Here is a 25,963-nt window from a genome sequence, read left to right as displayed (position 1 = left end):
CTTGCAGCCACTTGCTGTATATTCTATTCCCACATAACATTGCAATAAATCAAATTACTGCAAAAGCGGCTGACACACAATAAATACAGGCCTTTGGGGCCCCTGTGAGTTCAGTTGCCCACTCTTATATATGGTTGGTCATTAACAGCCCACAGGCCTAATCAGCCTGAACTCATACTGCAGCGTCCAGGTGGTTTAAAAATCACTGCAGGTAACACACCCTCACTGCTTGTGGTTGTATTATCTCTTTTAAAGAATCAACAAAGCCACGGGATAACTGCCAGACATCACACCCAGTCCGACTTGTTTTTCAGATTAACATCCTTCCTGTATCCATTCAGGCCCAGCATGCTCCAAACAACAGCCAGACAGGTAAGAACAGGTTTATCCTTTCCTCCTGACTCCTTAAAAAGATAAAACTGAAACACCCCAATGAGGGAAGGTGTGTTGTGATAAGATACCTCTTTAACGCCACAGCGAGACTCATTACTCATGTCAAAACAATGATTATCTGTGTTTTCGACCGCTGTGTGGACCGACTCGTCTTTTGTTCGCTCCTCAAACACCAGTAGCCTTTCACCTCTGCGCCTGGTTTGATGATAGGAAGCTTTTCACCACCGCTCACATAAGTAATTATCTGGAAAATGAAACCAGGGACAGGCTTTTGAGTCTAATAACCTTTGTCATCGGTATCCAAAGACTTAAGCAACCTGTACCTTCACTGGGAGCAGTCATTACTGTAACTGATCGACATTGTTGGTTGTCATTAGTCAGAGCCTTGGCATGTTAAGGAGTCGCTCTCATTAATCAGTCATGTTTAGGAGAAAGTGGAGCATCAGGAGCGAGTGCCCTGCTCCACTCTGACTCAGGCTGTGTGTAGTCGCGTGTTATATCACTGCAGAGACGTTGGTTCAGATGACTGGAGAAGACACTGTGGCACTAAGCCAGTATGAATCACACATACAGAAGAGTACATTTTGGTATTCTGCATCGCTTCAGGCATCGTTTTACATTTAAATGTGCAGAAGACACTTGTTTCACAACTTCTTACTGCTAGACCAGAATGCCTCAAACTACTCTTTATCCCCTTAATATATAGATTCTGCAGATTTAGACTTGGTTCTTTCTTTACACACTCGGGTGGCTCCTTCTAGACACAAGGCGTCAAATTCATTCGTTTCAATTTGCTTTCAAATGCATCAACTTAGAATTTCCTTCCCGTTTTGTTTCTTATAAACCTAATTACTCACTAAGAAGCTTTGCATCTGAGGGAGTTGATAAAAACACTTTCAGGTTTCAGGCTCCTTCCAATTGGAAGAAGTTACCTTCAAATATCCATTAAGCTTATTCAAAAATGTCTTGGTTTCTCATTTCAAACTAAATCGCTCATGTTTTCAGTACTAATGACTTTGTTTCTTGCATTTCCTTCTTTTTTCAAATAGATTGTATTTTGTCTTTTGATTGGGTGAAGGTTTCATCTTTTGTCTTGTTTTTCCTGTTCTTTTCTCTTGTTTGTTTTCAAACTGTATCTTCCCTTGTACTGTTTGGTTTTCAAATGGTTGCGACCTCCCTGCAAAACGTGAGGATACATCTCGAGGGGTTTCTCCCATGACAATAGCATTTGTGTATACAATGAAAGACGCATGAGACAGTAAAATTTTCAAAGTTTTTTTTGTTCAGTTTGGTTTCAAAATAAAGATCACACAATTGTTTAGAGACAATCTACAACAGGAGTTACAAAAAATAGTTGCCCAGGCAATAAGCATACACAGGTTCTGTTAACTATACACATATGGTTACAGGTGTGCTCGTAGTAAATATACACAAGGCTGCTCCAAATGTACACCGCGCTGTGGCGGGCTGCCTCTCTCACCCAAAAGGACATGGACAGTATGATACAGCACTTACAGCACTAGAGAAATGCCAAAAAACACAAGAATATCCTCTGTACAATCCACGGGTTTACCCCTGAAAACAGTCATGGATAATCGAGGGTGGGGGGGGGGTTAAATGGGTAAAAGTTACTTCTCCCGCCCAGCCAGCATACCTATACACATGACACATTTCATGGGGTAATGCATTATTATAAAAATTTCTTTAAAAAAAAAAAAAAAAAAGGTCAAAAAAGAATAAAGAAACCTTCAACATAAACCAGAAGACACCACAAAGTCTAACAGAACGTGTCCGATTGGGAGTCAGTGGGAGATCGACGTCTTAAGTTAAGCAGTGACGAGATAAAGATAAAACCAAGCGTGGCGAATCTTTGTACAAGTACTACGCTGTATAGAAAGGGCTTTTCAAAACAAAAAATTTGATATTACAATTTACAATATACAACAACTCATATGTCACAACCAAGGAGGTGAGAATATACACTGAAATGCACAGGGTTTTTTTTTTTTCTAAGATTTTTTTTCCAGAGTGAGCTTTTTTCTTTTTTTCCTTCTCATACCAAAAAGGGTGGTAAAGCACTTTTACATTACAAGGGTTTACAAATGTACAATTATACAGTCAGAAGTATGTGGTCACTACTAGGATACATTATAGATACAGATTCAACATCAAAAACCAGAAAAACTACAAAGTTTTATATATATATTTATATATATATGCAAAGGTCTACACCAAGTATACACGTTATATTTATAGAAGCAAGACCAGAAAACGAATCTCCCATGCTAAATGATCTGTCTGCTGGTTAGCTGATGGCATGTGTGTGTTCGTCTATGATTCTGTGACGTCAGACAAATTAAATACTCGTTCCATCTCATAGTGGTAAATAGCTAGGATGGCAGGAGGAGGGTGGGACACTAGGATTGTGTATGCAGCAGTAGCAAAAAGGTGAAATGATTTCTCAGTTTATCAGAAATAAAGAACAGAAGAAAATGGAAGAAAAAAAAAAAAAGATGAAGGGAGTGGAGTGACGAATCGAACAGGTCTCACCTCTCTCTCCACTCCCTGCCCTCCAGCCCTCCCGCCATTCATCCTTCCTTCGGTGGGCTTGGGCGGGGGAGGAGCGACAAAATCTCACAAAAACTAAGGCTGCCCATAGCAACAGGCTCCTCCCGAGGGGTTGTCATGGAAACGGGTTACAAGGGCTATTCCACGTCCTTGGTGAGTAGGATGGGGAGGGGGAAAGTGGGAGTTGAGCCTTTGAAGGGCCAGACAAGGACAGGAGGGTGGGGCTGGCAGACAGGACTGCAGTGGGGGGGTTGAGGTGAAGGTTGGAGGTCAGGGGAGGGGGGGTTATATCAGGTGGTAGATGTGATTTCAAGCAAAGGGGGGGAGGGGGAACTGGTTCACATGATGCCGTTAGGTGGGCCACAAAGAGGACCCAGGTCAACGCCGTTCTTCATGTAGTATTTTTCCAGCTTGGCCAGGATGTGTTTTCCGTAGGTGTACTTCCTCAGGGTGGAGATGTGGGGCCGGATCTGGACAGAGACACAGACACATTTTCAGTAAACTTTAAAAAAAAAAAAACACACCATGTTTGGTTTTTCACAACAACCAACATCAGCTACGGCTACGCCCATAATCAATGATCACTTGAGCTTCAGTCAGCCTCTGTGCCGTTGCCTTGGAAACCATTAAACCCAATGAATTGAGCAAAGCCTCCTGAATCAAACTTTTTTCTGCTTCTCAGTGTCCATGTTATTTGTGGCCGCCACCAAACAATGATTGATATTTTTCTTAAATTGTTAGGATCTTTCTTCAGAGCACAGCTGCTGCCTTTCAGTCTATCCTCTTTCCTCGGTCTCATACCGAAACACTCGGACATACGCACCAATACACAAACACAGCGACAGCGGACACATCTGTTTACTCAGGCTGGGTAAAAACATCATTTGGTCTTGAGAACAGAAATGACGGTCGCGACAATTTGCATATAGAGCGGAGAAGAGCGATCAGACCACATGTGGTCACAGGAGACACAATCAGGATTCATTTTGATACCAAGTGTGAACACACGTACTTAACGCTGTGCACTTGTGATAACATCTCTCAGGTTAATACCAGGTCTGAACAGGGCCAAAGTTAGTCTGTCCACACCCTGCAATAAAATGTGTCCTGAGGGGCTGTGTGAATCAACGCACTGTACACAGCTCTAATATGGAGTCAGATTTTACCCATCTGATAAAAAAATTATGCAGTCAGTGTTGATATTGTTGCGGTGGCCACAAACAAATCAATGTATGGGCCATGAAAAGATTCATAGGGAAACTGTAGCGGCTCAGAAGACCTCAGCTGAATACTGGTCCTGCATGTGTGGCCACAAGCCTCCCTGACCACCTCCAAACGGGGTCAATGTTAATGTTCAGGGATTCGAATTCGACGACCAACAGACCAATGTGGGTATGGTTGGGACTTTGTGTACCAAACATCCAATTTAGTGCGTTAGGCATATTTAAGCCATCATTTATTCTGATAATTACCTTCCATCTGGATTCCCTCCATGTATTTGAATTGGTTATTAGATGTGCTTCAGTGCATACGTCTTCCCACATGTCCTCTGGTTTGTCTGTATTCATTTAAATTTCAAATGAGTGTGTCCAATTAATCAAATGTGCATTTAGGGATATCTATGAGTAACATCTGAAGTGATAGAGAAACTAAGGCAGCACATTCATGCTTTTACTTTTGGCCATTATTGAAATCGGTACTAATATTTTGGACTTTTTTGTACTGAGAGTTGAAAATCTGTGTATTTGGTGCTGTCTACATAGACCATTTTAAAACTTCCCTCACCTATACCATTGGCCATTGTTTTGTACACATTTACTTTATAACCCACAAATAGTAGTCATATGTAGAAATAAGATCTCTTAAATGTGGTGTTGTAGGTTCAGCAAGACATGAAAAGCACTGTCTGAATAAAATGATCACTTATGTTGTTTTCCATCTTAATAAGCTGTGCTAGTGGTTTAATGCTGATATCTAACCACAGGTGCAATTAGATACTAAATACTGACCAAGACTAATTACACCAATAATTAGGATGACCTCAGTCTATCTACCCACCTTGTGCATTACGATCTTGCGCTGGGTTGGCTCAGCCACGTCGATCATCTTCTGCACCACGTAGTTGGCGTACTGGTCCTTCATCATGGTGTATAAGGCACTGTGGGGGCCCTCAGTCAGGCTGCACACTTCATCTATCAGCACCGCCCGTTCTGCCCTCGACGCGTGGGTCACACACTTCTCCACCACATTACTGGACAGACAGAAAAGAGTTAAGGTGAGTTTAAATAAAAAGTAGAAACCCAAACTTAAGTCTTAATGTACTTTTGGAGAAATAAAGTAAAATCTTTTTCAAAGTAGGAGGAAACAAAAGAGTGAAACTTTGCATTTGTGTATTTCTATTGGGTTTTACCTGGCAAACTTGTGCTGGCTAAGTCCCAGCACATTGCCTCTGATCTCCGCCACTATCTTGCTCTTATCCTCTGCTCGGCCGTGCTCCAAAACGTGCTGGATCACATAGTTTCCATACTGGTCCTGAATTAAACAAACCAAACAGGCATGTGAATTAAAACGTGAGGAGGACAGCTGGTGCCTCTGACGTCACAACAAACGCAGCCAACTTCCAAAATTTGGAGGCTCTGGGAAAAGCTTTATATAAGCCAATTTGAGGTGTGATCGCTCTGAGAACGTCACTGGTGGAAATGAAACAGACGAACACTGAGTGCTGGTTTGTGTGCGTTACCTGCACTAGCTGCTCTGTGTGTTGATGGAGCTCCTCTAGTATAGGCAGCGTCTGTTCAGGAAGGCAGTGTTCGAGAATGCGCTGGATGACCCGGCAGCCGTAAGGGTGAGTGGAGAGAGCAAAAACCTGAAAGACACAGGTAATTATACAGGGTTAGTCATTACACACATACATTAAAATACACCTTTCCATCTATGGGAAGCTTTAGCCTTGGTTGCACTACTCTAGGTGTGTTTTGGTCTTCACACAACCATGACAAGTTATAGATTGTTTGAACTCTCCACTGGTCAAACCCACCAACACCCACTAACATCTAGCTTTTGTCAGGAATGAGAAAGGAATCAAACACCATTCACCCCCCCCCGGTAAAACAAATCTACAGTTAACACGGGTTTTAATCAGCTCAGATTTGCAGTGATGGAAACGTGACACCAGAGTGAACGCTTTAATTTGGCAAGACAAGGCCGGGTGAGAGAGTGCTCTTGACGTTGAACATGACGCACCGGGGGGGGGGGGGGGGGGGGGGGGAGACAAAGTGCTCTACTGGCAATGGAAAATGAGTCAATCACCTTTTTTTACAGGGGTTTTACAGCATTTAAGAAAAAAAAACCTGCGTATACGTCTCCTGATTCTAATTTTAAGATCCACATATATGTGCAGATTTCCTGAACAGAACTAACTTAAACTTGTGACTATGCAATAAATGGTTTCAAGTTACATTTCTACCATGTTTGTGCTTCTGTTACTTTGGTCCCACAAGTTATTTTTCACCGAGACCAGGGTAACAACTGTGATCAAAAGGGTTGAAGAACATTAACTTTTATTTTAGTTTCATTCTTTTTTGGGCTATTGCAGAAAATGGGGGGTCTGCTGAGGGTTAATCCAGACACTTGTATACCTTTGCTCAAACTTTTCTCACTAATAGCGTAGACACCCTCAGGATTTTAGCAAGAAATGATTATAGACATACTTTCACACACCCAGCCCTCTGCTGCAGGGCAGGTGAAAACAAATTCCTGACCTGTTTTCAGCTACACAAACAAATCTGAGCCACCAAGTAGAAAACACTCAGTGGCACAACATGGAAATGTTCAAGAAGCACAACACTCACATCGGTGAATTTTACCATCAAAACACCGAGCATGAAATCGGAAAAGTGAAAACGTTTTATTTGTATTTAAAGAAAAGCGCATGCATGAACACACTAATCTTTCTTTAAACAGTTTATGGTAATGTAACATTTAGCTGGTGGATAGAAGATGGCTGTTGCCACTGGGCTGAGGTTCCTGTTGCCATGGCAACATACCCGCTGCCTGGAAAAGACTGGATATGTACTTTGGCGGTGACAATATGCTCGGTTCCTCAAGGCAGCGACAGTGTATATGTGCACACACAAGTGTGTGTGTGTGGATGTCAGCCAAGCACCGGCAGGCTTCGGTGATTGAATGTGGAAATATGTTATGTGTGTTCGCGTGCAGAGGGGACCCACCTGTCCCTTGAAGGCGTCTATGATGAAGTGCAGTGCGTGAGGCTGGACACACTCAATACACTTCTGCACCACGTGGTTACCATTCTGGTCCTTCACGCACTTCAACACATGGCCGTCCAGCTCCCGCACCATCTCACTCTGCAGAGAAGGAGGACGACAATGACAAGGAGGAAGAGGAGGAGGAGGAGGAAAGCATGAGGGAGGTAGAATGTGGAGAGGGACATATAATTGTTTGTGAGGAAATCAAATACTGCCAGGGAGCTTTTTCATTTTTCACAGTGGCTCACAGCCCAACAAGTAACACTGGGTTTGAAACAGGCGCCCTGAAGAAATCTACTGCGGATCATTAAGGAGATATGGATACTTCTCTCTCCCTCTTACATGCACTCACTCCCTCAGACCCTTTTCTAACAATTTCATGCTGAAATTCAGCTGGATTTATCTTAACACCTGCAGTTCAACATTTACATATAAACTGTGGTATCATTAGCCTCATTCATTGTGGATGATAGAGCGCCTGCGAGGAACCTGCTGCTACACGAGGCAGCTCTAACACAAAACCCATAATGTAGATAAAAAATGCCTTTACAGCGGCACAAGGCACAGCTCTTTATCGAAGCTGCATTTTCTATACAAATACAAATCAGTGGTCCTTGAACAATGCACTCTTTCATATGTGAATTACAGGAACACAGATAAAAGGTATGCTAGGAAATTGGGGCATCAGATTAGCTCACTACATAATTTCTGACTGCATCAACTGAATCGCAGCAGTGTTATGGGCAGAATGTGTTTAATTAAGGTGATTTTAGGGCAAAGGTCCAGTCTGTTTCCCTTGTTGACACACTGATACCGTCCAATGAGAATTAGCATACTTACAATGACCTGCTGATCCGAGGGGATGAACTCCAGAGCTTTCTGAATGACCCTGCATCCGTACATCTGCAGGGCCAGAGACAGCACGTGACCTCGGATCCTCTCTGCCAGAGCCAGCTTCTGGTCCAGGCTGCCAAACTAAAACACACACACAAAATAAGCCTGTAAATCCTCTAATCCACTGAGTAATACGGGACACAATACCATGTATAACGCAATTTCACACAGGCCACAGGATGTAGTACAACAGAATCTAATAAATCCAGAAATCTGTATGTGGCTCACATCAGGAGAACCGTTCATCTCATCAGCTTCACACTTGGCCTGTGTGTTGTTAAGGGCCCAAAGAAAGGCAGTGTTGAATTAGATGTGATTTGGACACATGACACGTTCAATATTAATCAACTTTGAATGAACATGCCACCAGCACTCTGTGGCAGTGGCGGCTGGGACTCATGACAAGACGATTCTCAAGTTCAAGGTTCTGTGTCGAGCTTCCCTGAACTTTAAAAAACAAACAAGCGAACAGCTCTTTGTGCAGCAGCGGCGGTGCAGCTTCAGGATTCTGTTGACTGAGTCCTGCAGCCGGTCTTTGATTGCTGCAGTTCAATTACTGCAGGCCACTTTTACAGTTTCAGAAAGAAAGCTGCCATCAGCATTACCAGCAAGCAAACAGCCCATTCCAAACAGAGGTTTAGAACAGACACTGCACCAAAATCACACACAGCACCAACTTTTCAGCTTCTCACACACACCTCAAAAAACTTCTGGATGACATAATTTCCAAAGACGTCCACCATAAGCTGGTAGGCAGCCTGGAGTATCTCACTGAAGACAAGCTGGCGCTCCGCGGAACTGGCTCGCTCCAATTTCAACTGGATAAACCTTTAAGACAGAGAGGATAAGCATTGCATTAACCACAGATATGTGCTGTATTAAATTCCACAGATATGTTTTGCACCCTCTTGTTTTGTTATTCTTCATTTCCATTAGCTTTTGCAATGTATATGAGGAAGTGTGCAGCCTGCACTGCTCTAGATGAACCCAAAGACTAAAAAATAAACATATCAGAGGGTGGCAATAAAATGACAGATGTACAAAGACAAAGAGAGAAAGCTGCTTCTGCATCTTTAACCTGAGGGAACAATCAGACTAAAGCAGATGAAGTTGAGAGCTGAGAAAAGACAGACGGAGTTGAAGCAACCAAACAGCCTGTGAGGTGAAGTGATGGATGCCAGGAAGAGCAGAGATAAAAAAGGACAGCGATGCTGAAGAGACTGAGGAGAGAAAATGTCTGGATTGTGCAGACTGGACGTCATGGTGTATTAATAGATCATTTCATAAGTCTGCGTTTGCTGTCTCAACCCAGACAGACCCAGAATCCAGGACCCCAGAGTGGCCTCCGGGGGCCCCTGCTGCCATCCGTTGCCATCTGGTGAGCCATCAATGACGCCATTTGTTGTATTATCAATGAAAAAATATACTTGAGGATGTACAGACTAAAGCAGGAACAAGACACAGAGCAAACTGTTTGCAAAAGGAGACAGGGTCTGAAATATTCATGTTATATTCATTATGTTTACGTAATCATGCCCCATACCAGCATGAACTGAGCATGAACCTGGAGTATGGCGCCTTCAGAGGAGAATATAAACAACGCAATGTCCTGAGGGTCGTCTCCTTAAAACAAATGCAGCCTGTTCGCGTTGTGTCAACAGAAAAGAGACATGACCATTGATCCTTGCAGTTGTTCACTGAACTTCACCACAGATTTTGTCCAGCGTTGCCTTAGAGGACTTTAACATGGGGTCAAACTGAAGATTTACACAATTGCACATCGCGTTTTTGTCTGTAGGTAATTTGCATACAGAGAGATATGAATTCAGGGGTTGGTCAATTTGATTTTCTGGTTGCTTCTTTGTCCTGTGTATTTGAAGCGAGACTGATATTTGTGTGTGTACCTGCTGCCGTGCTGGTCCTGGCTGAACTCCATGATGTGGCCGGCAATGTCTCTGAGCTGCAGGTTGGGGTAGCGGTTGTTCCTGAAGTCCTCCAGCAGGCGGCTGCGGCCCGACGGCATCACGTCTGACATGCCGTAGCGTAGCCGTGATGACGGGAACAGCTGGCTGCTGGGTGAAAAGAGGGAGGAGCCTGAGCTGGCGGCGCTGCGGTACTTGGCCTCCGCTCCCGGGGCAGCGGAGATGAAACGCCCGCTGCCATTGGTCAGACCTCCTGCAACGACAGAAAACAGAGATGATTCGTACAAAGCCAAATAATTAGCATACTCAAAGTGTACAAGATGACTGAGCATGAGCGGAGAACTATGATCATAAAAATAATTTCATGCATATATTTATTAATGTGCACATCACCAAACTTTCAGTTCGACTTTGTTTGATCCAGACGATTTAAAACACTTTCTCTTTGCTGAACGGAAGAATTCTATTCTTTCAAGTGCAGACTGTCCCCAAATCTATTCCAGTGCCTGTCTATCATTCTCCCTAACAATTTTTTTAAGAAGGTCGATGGCCTAATTCTGCTTTTCATAAACGATAAAAAAGAAAAAGAAAAAAAGAAGAGGCTCGAACCAAGTTGAACCTTAAGAGACCTCGTGTCCAACTACTGAGCTGCTTATTTCTGGTTGCAGAGCCTTCTCCATTTGTGCTCAACACGGTCCCGTCCCATGGAAACTCATTAACAGTTCTCATGAGTTAAAACCTATCTCCTGCAAATAATGTCCATATTTTTTGGTGCTGCTCATCTCTCGTTTACATCTGGAGAGACGGATTTAATTCGCCCTGAAACAACAGCACGGAGATCGAACCAAACTCATTCAGGGTTTCTCACATCACGACTGACCAAAATGAATATGGATGTAATTGCCTTTGTCACTTTGTCGATGAGGTAATTAATCTTGCTTAGATGGAAATTCCTGGCAGCCCCTTCGCATGTCTGGATTAGAGCAGCTTTAAATTGTATAAAGATGAAACAACTCTTTAAGGGCCCATAAACACATTGTGTGTAGCACCTGGCAGTGAGCAAGAGAAGTCGAGTGGATGGAGCAGGAGAAAGTTTTCACATGTACCACAAAGGATGTGGCATGAAAGGACATGAGGGGGGAGGAGTTGTTTGTGTCGCTTGTGTTTCTTCCTCTGAAAATGAGTTAATTTTAAATCATTTTCCAAGGTAGAATCATTATTTTTGTGTACTGCTTCATTATAAAAAGGGTGAAATAAAGAGTGATATTGATTAAGTCTGAGTTACTGTTAATTATAATAAATAAGAAACCAGCTACTAGTCAGGTTTACATCTACAGATTAAAATATGAAAAATTTAATAATTTTGAAGTAGAAAAAAAGGTTTTTGAATATGTTGTAAGTCGGGTAAGTGTGCAAAACTGTCACAGAGCCAGTGAGAGCATTTTTCAATATGATATTTCAGTTTTAATACATTTTTCTAAAATTCAAATATTACGTTTTTCCTATCTCAGCATTGTTGTTTTTCATCTTAAGCATGAGGCTGCAACATAACAAAATGTGAGGGGGGAAATGAAAGGCTCATATTCCCTTGTACAAATGCTCAGTGTTAGCAGCTGAACACAGGCTGCACTGAGTCACTTCCACGAGCCTCTGATGAGGAGATATTTATGCGAGTGACACTCGTGGTCAAATGTTGCGATCGTCATTTCCAGTGAGTGCACAACGGCCGTGTTTGATTTGAGACAACGCTGCCCTGTCAAAATTCACACACTGTGACAGGGAGTGTGTACACAGCGCACTACAAGTGAACCGACTGAACAATCTGACCTTCTGTAGAAAGGAGGTGGTTATTTATTGCAGACCAAGGAAATATTTTAAAATCTTACATTTCTTCTATTTTGTTATCTGACATAATTTGGGTTTTTCCAGGTTTAAATTTGAGATATTCATTGTGGTGTCATACTTTTAGGGCCCCATTATTTATCCTATATCGTTATCCTGCAATCAAGAGTGGTATTTTATGTGTTGCTCTGTATTCAAACAAAATAAGTGATAAGTTGAAAGTCCGATGAACAAAATGATTAAATTAATAATTTCTTCTCCATGGTTCACACAAGATCTCTAAAAATCTCTGACTCATTGCATTTAACATTAGATAATTACTTGTATGGATTTTTCTTTTTAACAGCTGACTGTAGTGCAAAGGTTTCCAGACAAATTCTTGAAAATAACATTTGCGCTCTGCAGCACAAAAACACAGCACTGGATGGCAGCACTGTCTAAAACACGAAACTAAGATTCACTGAGATGATTTACATTTGTTATTCCCATAAAAAGTGTTTGAATCCAGGTAGTTGACATCAGCAAAAAGAAATAGCAGCTCTTTGATACAACAATAAGTGATGAGCTCAGTAGATATTGAATATAATGTCTTACAGACAAATAAAAGTAAGTATATAGTTTGCACTGGAGCATGATTTAAAACCACACACACACACACACACACACACACACACACACACACACACACACACACACACACACACACACACACACACACACACACACACACACACACACACACACACACACACACACACACACACACACACACACACACACACGTCTCAGTTTCTATTTTTCAGTATAAACACCCTTGTAAAGACTTCAAAGTGAGGTAATCTATCATCATTATGAAGCCTAAACTTTCTGTCAGTCAGTTTGATTGTCGTTTCTGCTTCCTCACACTGGAGCTGAATCTTTGAATTATACTTCACTCCACCAACTGTCAATCATGGAAAAAACTGGAACTAACAAAAGTCTCTGCTGGTAATTGAACCTACAAAAACACACTGCATTGCAAGTCTGCCTACTGATTTTAGTGCTATGCCTTAAATTATGAATTGCAAAAGTAATTTATTACAAGCTACAATGGAAATCTTTAGCATGTTACATTTTAAACCATTTCATTTTGGGATATAAAACTACACATGGACAAACCTTCTGTTCAATCTAGTGATGAAAAATGATTTAGGAATGTAAACTTGCAAACTACCAACCTAATTCAGGTCAATACCCAAATAAGATTAACACACAATTTGTGTTAAGCTTCCATAAACTAAGGCAGTCAGGCTCATGGAGTGTTTATACTGTAGATATGTCAAACTTATTAAACTAAAAACCTAACTTTAAATGAAGAACATTAACCGACACACTCTGGTATGGAAACAGATTGTTTTGTTTACCGTTGTCTGACCAAACAGCACCGTTTCCATAGAACCAATAACTAAAAAAAGCTTTTCAAGAGGTTATCAATCACTTAAATCAAAACAGACACTTACCAAGATTAAGGTTGGACGAGGAGCTGTGATTGGACAGGGAAGGTGGGGGTGTGAGGGAGTGAGACGGGCCCTGGTTTGGCAGGGGCATGCCCACAGGGCCAGGGGAGGGGCTGAAGCCCAGGGTGCCGTTATAGAAGCCTCCGTGGCCGATCGGGGTGAGGCTGGAGGGCGTGCGTTTATACAGCTCATTGTTGCCTGTCAGGGAGTCCCGTCTGGACCCGCTGCCCCCACTCGAGTTGGCCACTAGAGGGAGACAAAGATCAATTAGATCATGGTATCGACAGGAATTATGCATTGTAAATCAAAAAAATATATACATCAAGCTGCTCACTCATACGGCAGAGCACGTGATAAGGTGTATTCCAACCTGCAGTGCCAAAGCCTCCCAGCGTAGCCCCCAGACTGGCACCAAGGGATGAGGAGTTGGGCTGGCTGAATCCCAACGAGGCAGACCCGGGCCCCGGCTGCCCTGAGCCTTGTGAGAAAAGAGAGGAGCTCTGGGAGGAGGAACTGAGGGAGGAGGATCCGTAGAAGGAGCTCCCTCCAAGAGCACCACCGGGGCCACCCTGCTGCTGAGCCTGCTGGGACTGCATGGCACGGAATGGACCGTTGGCCCCACCACCGAGACCCCCGTTGGCACCACCTGCGGATGCTGCAGCGGCTGCAACTGGAGGAAGAGAGAGTACAGTGAGAGGAGAAGGTGTTTTCACAGGTTTACTTATAGTTCAGTTAAATGTCCTTATAAAGAGTCAATTATCATACAAATGTTCACCCCACTAACAATTGTTCACTTTAATGCCAGTATTGACAAACACCCCGTAATTCCCCCTTGATACTGAGCACACGGACTCATGGAAACTCCTTGTAAAAGACCAGACTCGAAGGTACAGTCTCATAATCTCCTAATTGCAGGTTCTGGTTGGATAGCACATTGGGAACATGTTTATGAAGCATGTTTGTGTGCATGACTTTGTCCCGTTTCCTACATCAGAATAAACTGAAGCCCACCCTCGGCCTTTATGTTCATTACTGTGTTACCTGCTTGTGCTGCGGAGGGAGATATGATGACAGAGCCTGGGGCCATCAGGCGGACAGGGCCATTCCTCCCTCCAGTGTTGACCACCAGGGCCCCTGTCTGATCATAGTAGGCTGCAGGGGCCAATACCGGGTACCCTGAGAAAGAGACAGCATCGCAATATTTATTCAGAGAGCAGTTTCCTCTTGAGTACTGTGTACATTTAGGGGTTGTGGGCTGTTTAAGTAAATTTCAGCAGCAGTTTTATAGGCAGCAGTGTTGAAATAGCAAATGTAATTGGGTCTGTTGGGAATTTTTCCAAAGTAGTAAAACCAGTTTAAAGAGCGTCAGACTCACCAGGGACTCCTGCCGCTAACCCCTGCCCGAAGGCGAGGGCCGAGTTGACGGCCGCTGCTGCAACCAGCTGGTCATTCTGCTGATTCTGCTGACCTTGGCTGGGGGTCAGAGGTCGCTGGTTGCCACCACCACGCATAACCTTTGCAATGTCAGAAAAACAAGATATGTCAATATCAATAGTTTCTCTAAATCTGTTCTAAAGCAGAGAACCTGTGGTGTACTGTAGATTAAGTTTATATTGTGAATGTCTCAAGTAGTTAATGTTTACACCAGCACCCCCACACAGAGATACAGGGTGGCATGTAATAAATCACCAGGATAAGAGGACAGGCCGGCATAAGTAAATAACCGACTGACCTGCTGTTGGTTCTGCTGGCCCTGGTTTGCTGCCTGCTGATTGGCTGAGTTGTTAGCGGCAGCAGCTTGCTGCTGGAAAAGGTTGGCAGGGTAGACCCCCCAGGGGGTCACACCGTAGTACTGGGGAGGCATGACTGCCGGACCTAAACACAAACAAATATGCAAAATACTGATGAGATGGGACGACTGTGCCAGTTTTTATACGCGTTATTAAATTCATTTAAATAGAGCACGGTGTCAGCTTCAAAATTAAAAAAGTTACCAAGCGTGGCCGCTGCTGCTAGTCCAGCTGCGTATGGGTCTGTCCCAGGTGGAGCAGCACTGATGATGTAAGGATTGGGCACAAACGCTGGGGCCAGACCTGACGACACATAAAAGGAAAGACAGGGGTGAAAGATTTGACATAATACATGGAGTATGATAATCACCATTCAATACAATAATACATTTTTTATTTAAGTCCTGAATTAAGACCTTTTTTAAAGCTGGTGCAAAAATATTTCTCAGTTTCTTCAGGCGTGTTCAGCATGACTTGTCTTTGAGTAAATCTAAGAAATTTGAACTCCTCATAAACGAGTTGCCGCAGGACTGTAACAGCACTGTTTTGTAACTACTGTGTTCTTATGCACAAAATGAAAAGCTAGACACTGCAGCACTTATGGAGTCACTGGTGAGACTGACCAATTCCTGTAACTTAACGTACACAGAGAAAATGTGCCTTATGAAACAAACATTTCAAGCGTCTATATTAACAAATGAGATGCTTACATTGAAATGTCCTGCTCATATAACTGAATATCACACACACACTCTTACCAATGTGAGACTGCTGTGCTGCTGCCAAGGCGTACTGCTGCTGCTGGGCTGCTGTTAACTGCTGCACTGCAAGTGCATTGTTTCTCTGAAACAGCTGAACACAAAACAATAGATAAACACTTTAAACATCACTGGAGCAGAAACTATACTTGTACTATATCACCGCCACCACCACTCTCTTACCTGCTGCTGGTTAGCGTAATCAAATAGACCCACAGTGGGCGCAGAGTCCATGGGCATCTGGGAGTTGTAATCAAACTGAAGCGGCTCCATCACTGACTCCATGGGGTCCATGGTGACACCACCCTGTTCTACACCAGAGAAGTCCTCAGGGGGCTTGGGGCCTCCACCCCCTCCTAAGGGTGTCATGCCCTCAGCCCCTACACCGCCTTGACCCCCAAGCAGGTCACCCTCGGGGCCAGGGGCCGGCATGTTGCCCGGGGGACGACTGCAATGGAGAGAAAGGAGAAGATGTTGAATTTACATCTGAAGGCTGTTTGTAGAACAAGATAAGCTTTTCTCAAACGAGTCGTGAAAGTGTGTGTCCTACCAAAACTCTTTGACATCCACATCGAGGCCATTCTGCACAGGCAGCCCATTGGGATTGATGACGTCGCTGATGACATCAGCTTCAGCTTCCGTCAACTCTTTGAGTTTCTCTCCCTCAAACGTTGCCTTTGGCTTCTCCCTCTTCTCTTCCTCCACCTCTCCATCCCTCTGCCCCTGTGTGATCAGTGAGAGACCATGAATATAACGGATACAGTGAGAGAGGGGTTCTGACAACATAACAGGGATTGACAGTAAATACACAAAGTTACAGATCAGTCGGGAGAACAAACTGACATGAACAAGTTGAAAAAAACAACACTTGTCCTAATCTGACAACCACCATCTGATAAGGTACGAACAGTGAGAGAACAACTGCAGCCGATGTGTGCAGCCAAGGTTATTGAAAATCTGATGGTTCAGTTAAAGTGATTACAGAAAGATGAGTAACGACAGACTGTGGTTTTACTGACAAAGAGAAGATACTTACGTAGGGTCCTTTCCGAAGGCAGGAATCCAGTTTGTCAGCTGGTGAGGAGGAGAGGACGTACTCCACCATGCTAACTCCCAGCCCTCCACTCTCAGACCGCGGTGACATCACCGAGCCCACGCCAACTTCACCTCCGCCATGGAAACCTTGGCCTGGCCGACGGGTTACCATGATTGGCTGAGAGACTGAGTGATCTACAACAAGAGGAAACAGGACCAATAAATAACATTCATGCACAAGGTTCCAGCATGACAGGGGATAGCGTAACACATTAGCAACATTAACAACATTAACCGGTAGGGACAGGAAATGGACTGCATTTATAATAGTGCTTTTCCAGTTTTATCAACCGCTCAAAGTACTTTACAGTACAAGACACATTCACCCATTCACACAAATCACACAGCACCTCTTTATGCAGAGGAACCACCATTCATACAGTCTGTACAGCCAGCAATTTCAGGTTCAGTATCTGGCCCAAGGACACTTCTCCACAGAAATGATCTGATAAACAAGTGTCAGACTGCTTCAGATTTGCAGGTATTTATTTTGTCATCATGCCAACAGAAATAACTGATTTGTGTTGACATGATACAGCAGAAGGAATCGCAAATAATCATCTTGGAGACCATCAGGGCAATTTCACTTTGACTTCGGCTTTTGACTTTGACAGGAATATAAATATTAATGCTCAGATACTAGACAGCGAGTGCTCTGGTGGTTTCTCAATGTGCTTGCGAAAAATAAACACTGCCAAAATTCCTGCACCCGTAACACCCTGCTGTCTGCTACGGTATCACAAAGACAATCCAGACGTGTGGGTACCTGAGGCACCCCATGCACTGTCCCTCCACTGGTCCAGGAAGATCCCTTTTGGTCCGTCCTTCCCAGAGTCGTCCGCTTCCCAGAACTTTTTACCAGTGAGCAGCTGCTGTAGAGACGCAGGACAAGAGGAGGAGAAAGGGGGTGAAAAGGAGGAAAATAAAGGTCAAAATGGTGATACAGATATAAGCACATGGAAGAAAGGGCAAAATAAAATATTTACATAACTGATTATTTGCACAACAGAGCATATGAGCAGAGACTTCCTCAAATCTTCCAAACCACATAACCTGCTTGCTTTTATTCAAAACTGTCAGTGCTGCATTTTAAATTCCAGTATTATACACAACTGTTCAGAGTATTTGACGCCTGACTACGCCACAGACAAGTACAGGTCATTCATTGCCAATCACACAAAAAAAGCTACACATAAATCTCCAGAGCTTATCCCCAAAAGCATCTTCAGCGTGTATGGCACTGCTTTTTCATCCTGAGATATTTATATTTCTTGTTTCTTTCAGCTTTGCATTTGAGGCGTGTTAGAAAAGTCATCAACATCCCGCTCGCTCACGGTGAATCCACCAGAGGATCTCCTGCAGTGTTCTCACATCGCCTCATTTAGACATTATCCAGAGTTTTTACTAAGGGGCTGTCCTAAGAAACGCCAGAGAAAGTCTGGAACCTCTCACTTGGACATTTGCGTTCTCACATACAGCCCCTCCAGAAAATGTCAGGAGATTCTCTGTAGTTCAGTGCATGTCTGAAAAGCAGCTAAAGTAAAAGCAACGTTAAAAGGATAACAGCTCATAATTTTCATTTAAAAAATAATTTATTAGAGTTGAATAGTTTTAAGTAGTTTTTAGAGTTTGGACTTACTGAGTAGACTCTAGCACTTTATCAGTAGCTCGTTTGTGTTTCTCTCCTTTTATTAGTCAACATCTTTCCCCTAATAAAAAGTTTGTTGTTTCTGTAAACCAATATGATCAGTATCTTCTGGCAACAGGAAACAACAACTCTTAGTTGCAGAGGGACTTTTAGCAATGTAAACTGATATGCTAGTTTGAAATTGTATATTTCAAAGTGATGTCTTATTTTTCCTCAACGTTTCAAACATATTACAGCCCACAGCTATATAACATAAACACCACTTGAATACAACAATAGACTTATAAAACCTGACGCTTTAAAAGACGGAATGGGTTCAACAAGCCAAAGTTAGGCACTGGTCCAGCATTAACAGCTTAACCCAGTGTTTAATACATGCCAACAGCCAGTCCAACCAGTTCAAATTAAAAAGGCATCTGAGCCTAGACGCTTCTCATTTTTCAGAGCTTTGAGTTAAACAATGCAAACACAAATCCACGCTACTTTAAGCTCCACAGCCTTTCACCAAGCGACTTGTCCATTTCTTTTTTCTTAGATTTCATATTATTCAAATTGGACTCTGTCAGTTAGGGCTGACCAAACTGCTTTGCAACTTCGGCTGTTGCCAAGGTAATTGATCTCCCTATCAATATGTGAATCGAGTGTTTTCCAGCTAGGTGGTTAAGTGACATAACACAGCCATGTTTATGTCAAATTGTGACACAACATCTGACCTCATCAAATCCACTTATTTTAAATCAATTTCAGACATCAACATTGTACCAACATGTCATGAGTGGCCACAGCCCACATGCTACATTATCACGAGGAAAGCTATGTACACTTCATAGTCTGCACGCCAATTTACGCAACTACAACCATTAACCCTAATGTCTCACCTCTCCCATGGCGCGCCCCTCCAAAGCCAGAGCCTGAAAGTCATGGTTCAACTCGTCCATGGATCGCACCTGCAGACACAAAGACCGGGGAGACGTTAAAAGCGTGACACCACGTGTTACATTCTCAATTACTGTACAAACATAGATTAAACTTTAATTACCTTAGTTAAATAGTAATTAACATGATTTGCTTGAACACATTAAAGCAGCTGAAACTGAAGACACAAGCGGTCGTCTTTAAATTGATATCAATTTAGATCTAATCTTATTTTTTCTTACATTAAGTAGCCACTACAGAGGGTGTCTTGAAAATTAAAACTAAAAACATTACCCTTTATCTTAACCTCATGCTTTCACATGTTAGAAACAGTATGTTCCACACAGCCAATGTAATTATCTCAATAAGTCTATGGCATGATTTAAATAAACAGTAATAAATATAATACGACACATTAACAGTAGCAGTGCTGCAATGGCATCTCTCTTTTTGCAACACTAACACATACACACCTGGCTGTCATGGATGTTGTCTCCAGTGGGCCAGCGATGTTTGCCAGGCTGTTCACCGTGCTGCCGCTGGAAGAAGTAGTCGACCATGGCATCATCCTGGGAACGTCCAGCACCCGCCACACCCTTAGAGACACACATGCACATTATCCTGAAATTACTGGCAACAGTAACAAGCAGAGTGTATCTGAGCAACGACTGGAGACAAGGAGGTATAGATGGTTATAACAAAACAAAAAATGCAAGAGAAGAAACATACACACAAAGAGTTGAGCATGATTAAAAGTCAAACATACAAAGAAACATCAATGTACTGCAACTGAACAGCAAAGTGATTCTTCAGCTGGAAATCCTCAAAGGTTTGACAGACAAAAAAAATGTATCTGAACTCCTTTTTAAAACTTATGACCACATGTTAAAAACAGAATCCAAAACTATATCCTTTATTTTTTATTCATCATCCTGATCACAACAGCACCCTGGGTTGAGGTATTCAGAACCACATCCTCCTGTGTGAAACTCAAATGACATCCAAATAGGAAGCTGCATTTCTTTTTGCTGCCAAAGCTTGTGCAGACTTCCTCTTACTAATTTTGAGGGCGAACCCAAAATTCCCCACAAGACGCCGTCTTCAAAGAACCAGTCGACATGCACTGTAATGAATACTAACCTTGTTATCAAGCAGTAACACTTAACTGATGAGGCTATTGTGGGACTTTAAAGACAGCTACAGTAAGTTTTATTACATATTTTATAGCAGCATGGCTAGTCTGTCCAATTACCAGCTATTGTGAATGGGCTAACAGCTCTTGCATGTAACAGCAGCAGCTCTATTAGCCAAGAGAAAAGAACAGAGAGATCAGGAGCTGACTATAAGGTATTTCTGTAACCTCCTTGCAGCTGCGCCAAAATGTTTCACCAAACTCAGTTATTTTTCAGTCAATAAATTCTAATTTCCTCTTTAAAAAAGACAGACAGATAACTATATTGACAATGACCCAGCCCATGGGACCAGCAGCCGACTTCACAAAGCTCATTTAACAATTTAGAAAAGTAAAAATAAATCTATTTACAATTATACAAAGCAGGAAAAGCTGCAGCAATTCCTCACGTCTGTGAAGCTGTGACCACAAAATTGTTTGTAATTTCACGAGACCAATGACGACAATGAATTCATGAATTTGTCAGTTGACTGATTTATCAATTAATTAAAGGATCATTTCTCTAAGCACAATTAAGCCTGTACAGATATTTTACTCATTATCACAAAACTCAGCAAAACTAATGTGAATTTCTCAAATATAACATGACATGATCGTCCAACAATATCAGACGTGTAGCAAATTCATAAGAAATAAGAAAATAGACACTTAAAGGCAGCCGTCACAACTTCTAGTAAGACAAAACTCACTATGTGAGGTTTCACATCTGCAGAGCTATTCTTTGTTCCAACCCGAGTCAGCAGTTAAAGCAGGGAAAAGACTATCTGCTCGGTTTTTGCATCCTTTGTACTAAAAGTACAAATAGCCGAGTATGTTGGTTATATTTCCAAAAGCATAATTTTAACCAACTTTATTCAACAGTGACAACACAGTTGGCTCTTTCAACGTGAACACAATAAAATAGCTAATATGGTTCTACAGGACTAACGACATAGACTAGGAGACCCCATAGTTAACAGAGACAAGTTTCTTGAAGACAAACACGTGTCTATGAATGAATGAAATATTTAAAGGTGTAAATGCGGAGGGTATTACCTGTTGGCTGGGGGGTGTGGCCTGAGGGGTCTGCCCAGTTGGAGGGGCATGTCCTCCGCTGCTCAGCACCACGGGCATGCTGGGAGATGTAGTTCTATGGTGGGGGCTGAATGAATCCTGCCAGAGCACTGCTTTCCTCTTCAACACACACACACTGCTCATTCCACCACAGCCTGTCCGGAGAGAGAGAGAAATACATATGTTACATTAGACAAAAGGCCAACTGGATCAAAACTGGAGCAACACGTTGAACATACAAAACACTTTCAGAATCAAGACCTTATGCTCAGCTGCTGGTTAATCATGTACATCTACCTTAAACTAATGCTGTTAAGAACTAATTCAGACTGAGTGAGGAAACAAGTCTGTTTAATAAAACCCTTGTGACTAAATCCCACAATAACACATAAACAGAGGACTTAAGTTCCACCTTGTGCCAGTGGTGCACTTGTTTCCAGCAATTAAATAATGACAAAAGTTATTGCCCCCACCCAGAAATTAATTGACATAAGAAGAAAATGTGATCCATGTTCTGCAACCTTACTTTACAAGAAAGGTAAAGAGTGAAACAAATCGCTGATCTAATCATTTGCCTGTCATTTTACTATTCCACGTGGTTCATGTTCAAAGTTCAGAGTCTGTGTCGCTCTTCTATAAGTCAACACATACTTTGGTCATAAGTGAATATGTAAATGGGGCCAATATCTCTTAGGCACTTTTGAATAGGACAGAGACTGACAGGCCAAACCAGAGACTAAAATATATCGACGCACATTGTAGCTTGAACTGCTTTACATGTCAAACTACACTTGGCTGCCTGTTTATTTTAAATAACAAGCTAAAATGCAGTTTAACATTAATGCACTGCAATAAATCTTCACTTTGTGGTGGTTAAAACTGTTGAACACTGTTTCCTCTTGATTTACATCAGTGTGACTACAACCAAATATACCTCAACAGAACCACAAACACCAGCCTAAAAAATAACCCTAAAAAAACAAATCAACGCCTTTTTCTTACAGGGCTGGTGTAGTGTACATTTTGCACAGTGCAGTTTAGTGAACAATGTTCCCACTGAGCCGGCTGTAGAGTCCTGTAGTGCAGAGGCTTTCATGCAAACGTCACTATATACGTACGGCTCTCATTGATTCAATATGGTCCGACTGGTTAGGTTCGCTGGCCTCATGTCTAGTTTGACTGCAGAGCTGCAGCAGGGCACTGATTTAATAGAATTGTATGTAAATATGAAACAAACCTAATTAGATTAATCGCTCTAAAAATCCAGAGCACATGATCAAGTTTGTAGGCTGCAGCCGCACAAGGGAGAGCAGTATTATGAATCACACTGGGGCTCCAGCATTTGAGGGACTACGCGCCATTAAACATAAGTAAATGTTGATAATCAGAACAGGAGAAAGGGGTAAACCGTTAGAGATTTAATTGCCAACCTCTACTCTGCGTGAAAAACTGTAAACTGCACCTCTGTGTTTATTTGGAACCAAACACACTTGTAAAATACTGGTTAAGCATCCCAAAATACTATGAGTAACCCAGTGATCTGCATGTAGCGTGGGTTGCTGATTAGTTACCCCCCCATTGGGTTCAAGGTGATCTGCCCACACAAATGTGGTTGGTATGAATCACTGAGCAGACATGCAGACTGCAGACAACCGCTTCAAGTTCGCACCGTTACCGCTGATAAACTAATTGGCCAGCTTATATTGCACACATAAAAAAAAACTAATATACATGTAACAATACTGTCATTAACCTCGGCTATGTGGAGGTGCATCTGTTAAAGAAAAGGTGTTAATTAAACGTAATGGTTCCTGCGGTTGGTGGTGCGGTTGGCGTGTATTGCAACATACTGAGGTTTCTTTACTTGCTAATGTTAGATGCAATTATAAGACTCAACCGTCTCTGTGCAACACAATACAACAACAACAACAACAAAACCACCACGAATCCTCAAAGTTGTAAATAACTGTTATAGGCACACTCAAATAAAATAACAAAGGATTTGTGTGAAAAGAACTATTTCAGTTAGTCTTTTCTGCAGGTTTGTATTTTGAAAAGGTCAAAGTTGCTCTGACATGTCAGTGAGTAGTGAGAACCCCATGACACATGCAGGGTCTGAGGCCCGATCGGTCTGCTTGCAGTGGTCCACAGTGAGGCACCATAAGCCCTGTGGTGTTCAGCAGTCTGGGGGTTATAATTTGTATTTTACAGCCTCAGTTTATCCAACAGGTTCTAATCTGTGTTAAAATGAGCTGTGTTGAGCCATTCAGCCTTCACCTCTGAAAGAGTCGGTCTGACACCGTCTTCAGACACATGCAGCTTTAGGCTCACCACCACCACCATGTCTGCTGAACGCACCGTGCAACACACCCCCTCCATGACCGGCTCGACGGTCCCAGCAGATAAAAACAAAGCCGTCTGCCGACATGTGTGGTCACAGGGTTGATTCCCTCTGCCGCTCTTCATTCAGCAGCGGCGGCGACACGATCGCTCTTTATTCATGTACCCACGGCTCCACGTTAGGTGGAGAAACACCCGGAAATCCACAACCGTGTGGCCGCCCCCCCCCCCCCAATGCAGGAGCGCACACGGCTTGTTATGCTACCAGCTTAACTCCGGCACCCGGAAACGGGCGCTGTGCTCCATAAGCTAACCGGGTTAATCATTGTTCGATACCGGTGATCAATCCACCGCATACCGGGCACCGACAGGGGTGTGACGATACGAGCAGGCAGCCTGCAGCTAGCGGCAGATCGCGTTAGGGGTCTCGGCACAGAGCGCACATTGCTCCCCCTGGCAGACATGACACATCAAACACGAAACGGTAAAATGTGGATGCTTCGTGAAAATACTCGTGACAATTACCGGGGGGTTTCGTTTTCATGCATCCGCGTCCACACACGCCGAGTCTCGGGTGTGTTATGGAGGTTCACTGCCCGTGTCTACCAACAATAACACGGCCTCCCGACACAGGCTCAGCCCGGGAGGACCAGTGGCCAAGCACGGGCTAACACAGTGTTTTTAACGGCGGTGGTACCCCGGTAATATCGCCATGTTGCTGCTAACATTCACCCGGTGGGGCCTCTGTGTGCTGCCGACTCTGTGGCCCCACAGGTCCCCGTGACGCGGATGCTAACAAAGGCCCGAGAGCTGTCTGGAGCGGAAGAACCGACACAACGGGAGGAAGGAGGCAGGCAGCAGAAAGGGAGGCAGCCGCCTCAGCCTCACAATAGAAACCCCCGGTTCAATCCCTCTCCCGAGCCCCGAGTGCGGCAATACCGGCCCCGGAAAACGGATAAACACTGCCCCGTGCCACCGCGACCGCTGAATGGACGGTACTCACCGGCGGAGAGGGTGGATGGTAGCGGATTTCGGCCCCAGTTTCTCTCTGACACCCCAGGCTTTCACTCCGACAACATGGCGGCTCGACGGAGGAGCAGGCGAGAGCGCTGCATGACGGGAAGAGATGAGAGAGAGCGTGCGGTTCATTGCGCCAACCGGGAGGGGAGGGGAGGGAGGGTCGGTCAGACCCTTTGTTATGTGTCTGTCTGTTTGTGTTTATTTATTCAGTTTTATTTACATCCCGACCACTTATTTGTCAATGGAGGAAAAAACAGCAATTTTTTTAACGGAACTGCAACAAAAAAATAAATAAAAAAATAAACCTGCTGCACAACTATCAAAATGTAAATAAAAGTGTCTGCAAATATGAAATCAGTCAGATATTGTCGTTGTCCTTTATTAAACGGGGACAGTGGACAGACCGAACACAATGTACCGGGGTCTCTACGGTAACGTGGTGCTTGGCAGCCATGGCAACGTGCTGCACCACACGACCAGCGGGTGTGACGCCGCTGCTCCCTCTCCTCCGGGATGTGAGTGCACGGTGCGAAGAGACGAGGGGCCCGGACAACAGAGACACCTTCAGCGGCTCTTTGGAGTCGTGTCAGCGGGGACTCCTGCAGCTGCAGACCGACAGAGACACGTCCTGAGCCGCGGTGTGGATGACGCAAAGTGGATACAGTGGATTATGGCTATGGTGATAATATGTATGGAAATGATGAGCATGACACAGGTCAGGCTGCTAATCATACTTGTATAGTCCAGTAAATACCATGGAGTGTGTATA

The 25,963-nt window shown here is 43.4% G+C and overlaps 1 protein-coding gene and 1 long non-coding RNA gene across 8 annotated transcripts; both read right to left on the bottom strand.

Annotated features, from left to right (window-relative positions):
- Positions 1-1,654: 1,654 nt before the first annotated feature.
- Positions 1,655-25,321, bottom strand: pum1 (pumilio RNA-binding family member 1). 7 transcript variants are annotated; one of them, XM_034599951.1, is made up of 23 exons: positions 25,178-25,321; positions 21,817-21,989; positions 20,063-20,185; positions 19,553-19,621; positions 17,793-17,898; positions 16,968-17,161; positions 16,482-16,654; positions 16,115-16,379; positions 15,932-16,028; positions 15,378-15,476; positions 15,116-15,258; positions 14,759-14,897; positions 14,425-14,559; positions 13,718-14,053; positions 13,387-13,629; positions 10,028-10,298; positions 8,822-8,951; positions 8,070-8,204; positions 7,191-7,328; positions 5,702-5,827; positions 5,372-5,493; positions 5,020-5,212; positions 1,655-3,431 (listed from the first exon to the last, which is right to left on the bottom strand). In XM_034599951.1, the coding sequence occupies exons 2-23, from the start codon at positions 21,976-21,978 to the stop codon at positions 3,300-3,302; spliced, it is 3,531 nt and encodes a 1,176-aa protein (XP_034455842.1). In that variant the 5' UTR covers positions 21,979-21,989; positions 25,178-25,321; the 3' UTR covers positions 1,655-3,299. The 7 variants fall into 7 exon arrangements, with proteins under 7 accessions (XP_034455842.1, XP_034455846.1, XP_034455844.1 ...); XM_034599955.1 differs by having other exon boundaries at positions 13,754-14,053; XM_034599953.1 differs by having other exon boundaries at positions 15,932-16,025.
- LOC117770466 lies at positions 3,504-4,996 on the bottom strand. The gene is made up of 2 exons (XR_004615393.1): positions 4,346-4,996; positions 3,504-4,258 (listed from the first exon to the last, which is right to left on the bottom strand). It is a non-coding gene; the product is annotated as an uncharacterized LOC117770466 (long non-coding RNA).
- Positions 25,322-25,963: the final 642 nt, after the last annotated feature.

The sequence above is a fragment of the Hippoglossus hippoglossus genome, chromosome 11 (genome assembly GCF_009819705.1).
Source record: "Hippoglossus hippoglossus isolate fHipHip1 chromosome 11, fHipHip1.pri, whole genome shotgun sequence".
NCBI lineage: Eukaryota > Metazoa > Chordata > Actinopteri > Pleuronectiformes > Pleuronectidae > Hippoglossus > Hippoglossus hippoglossus.
The sequence above is the reverse complement of the archived record's forward strand: the minus strand, read 5'-3'. Positions and strand labels throughout refer to the sequence as shown.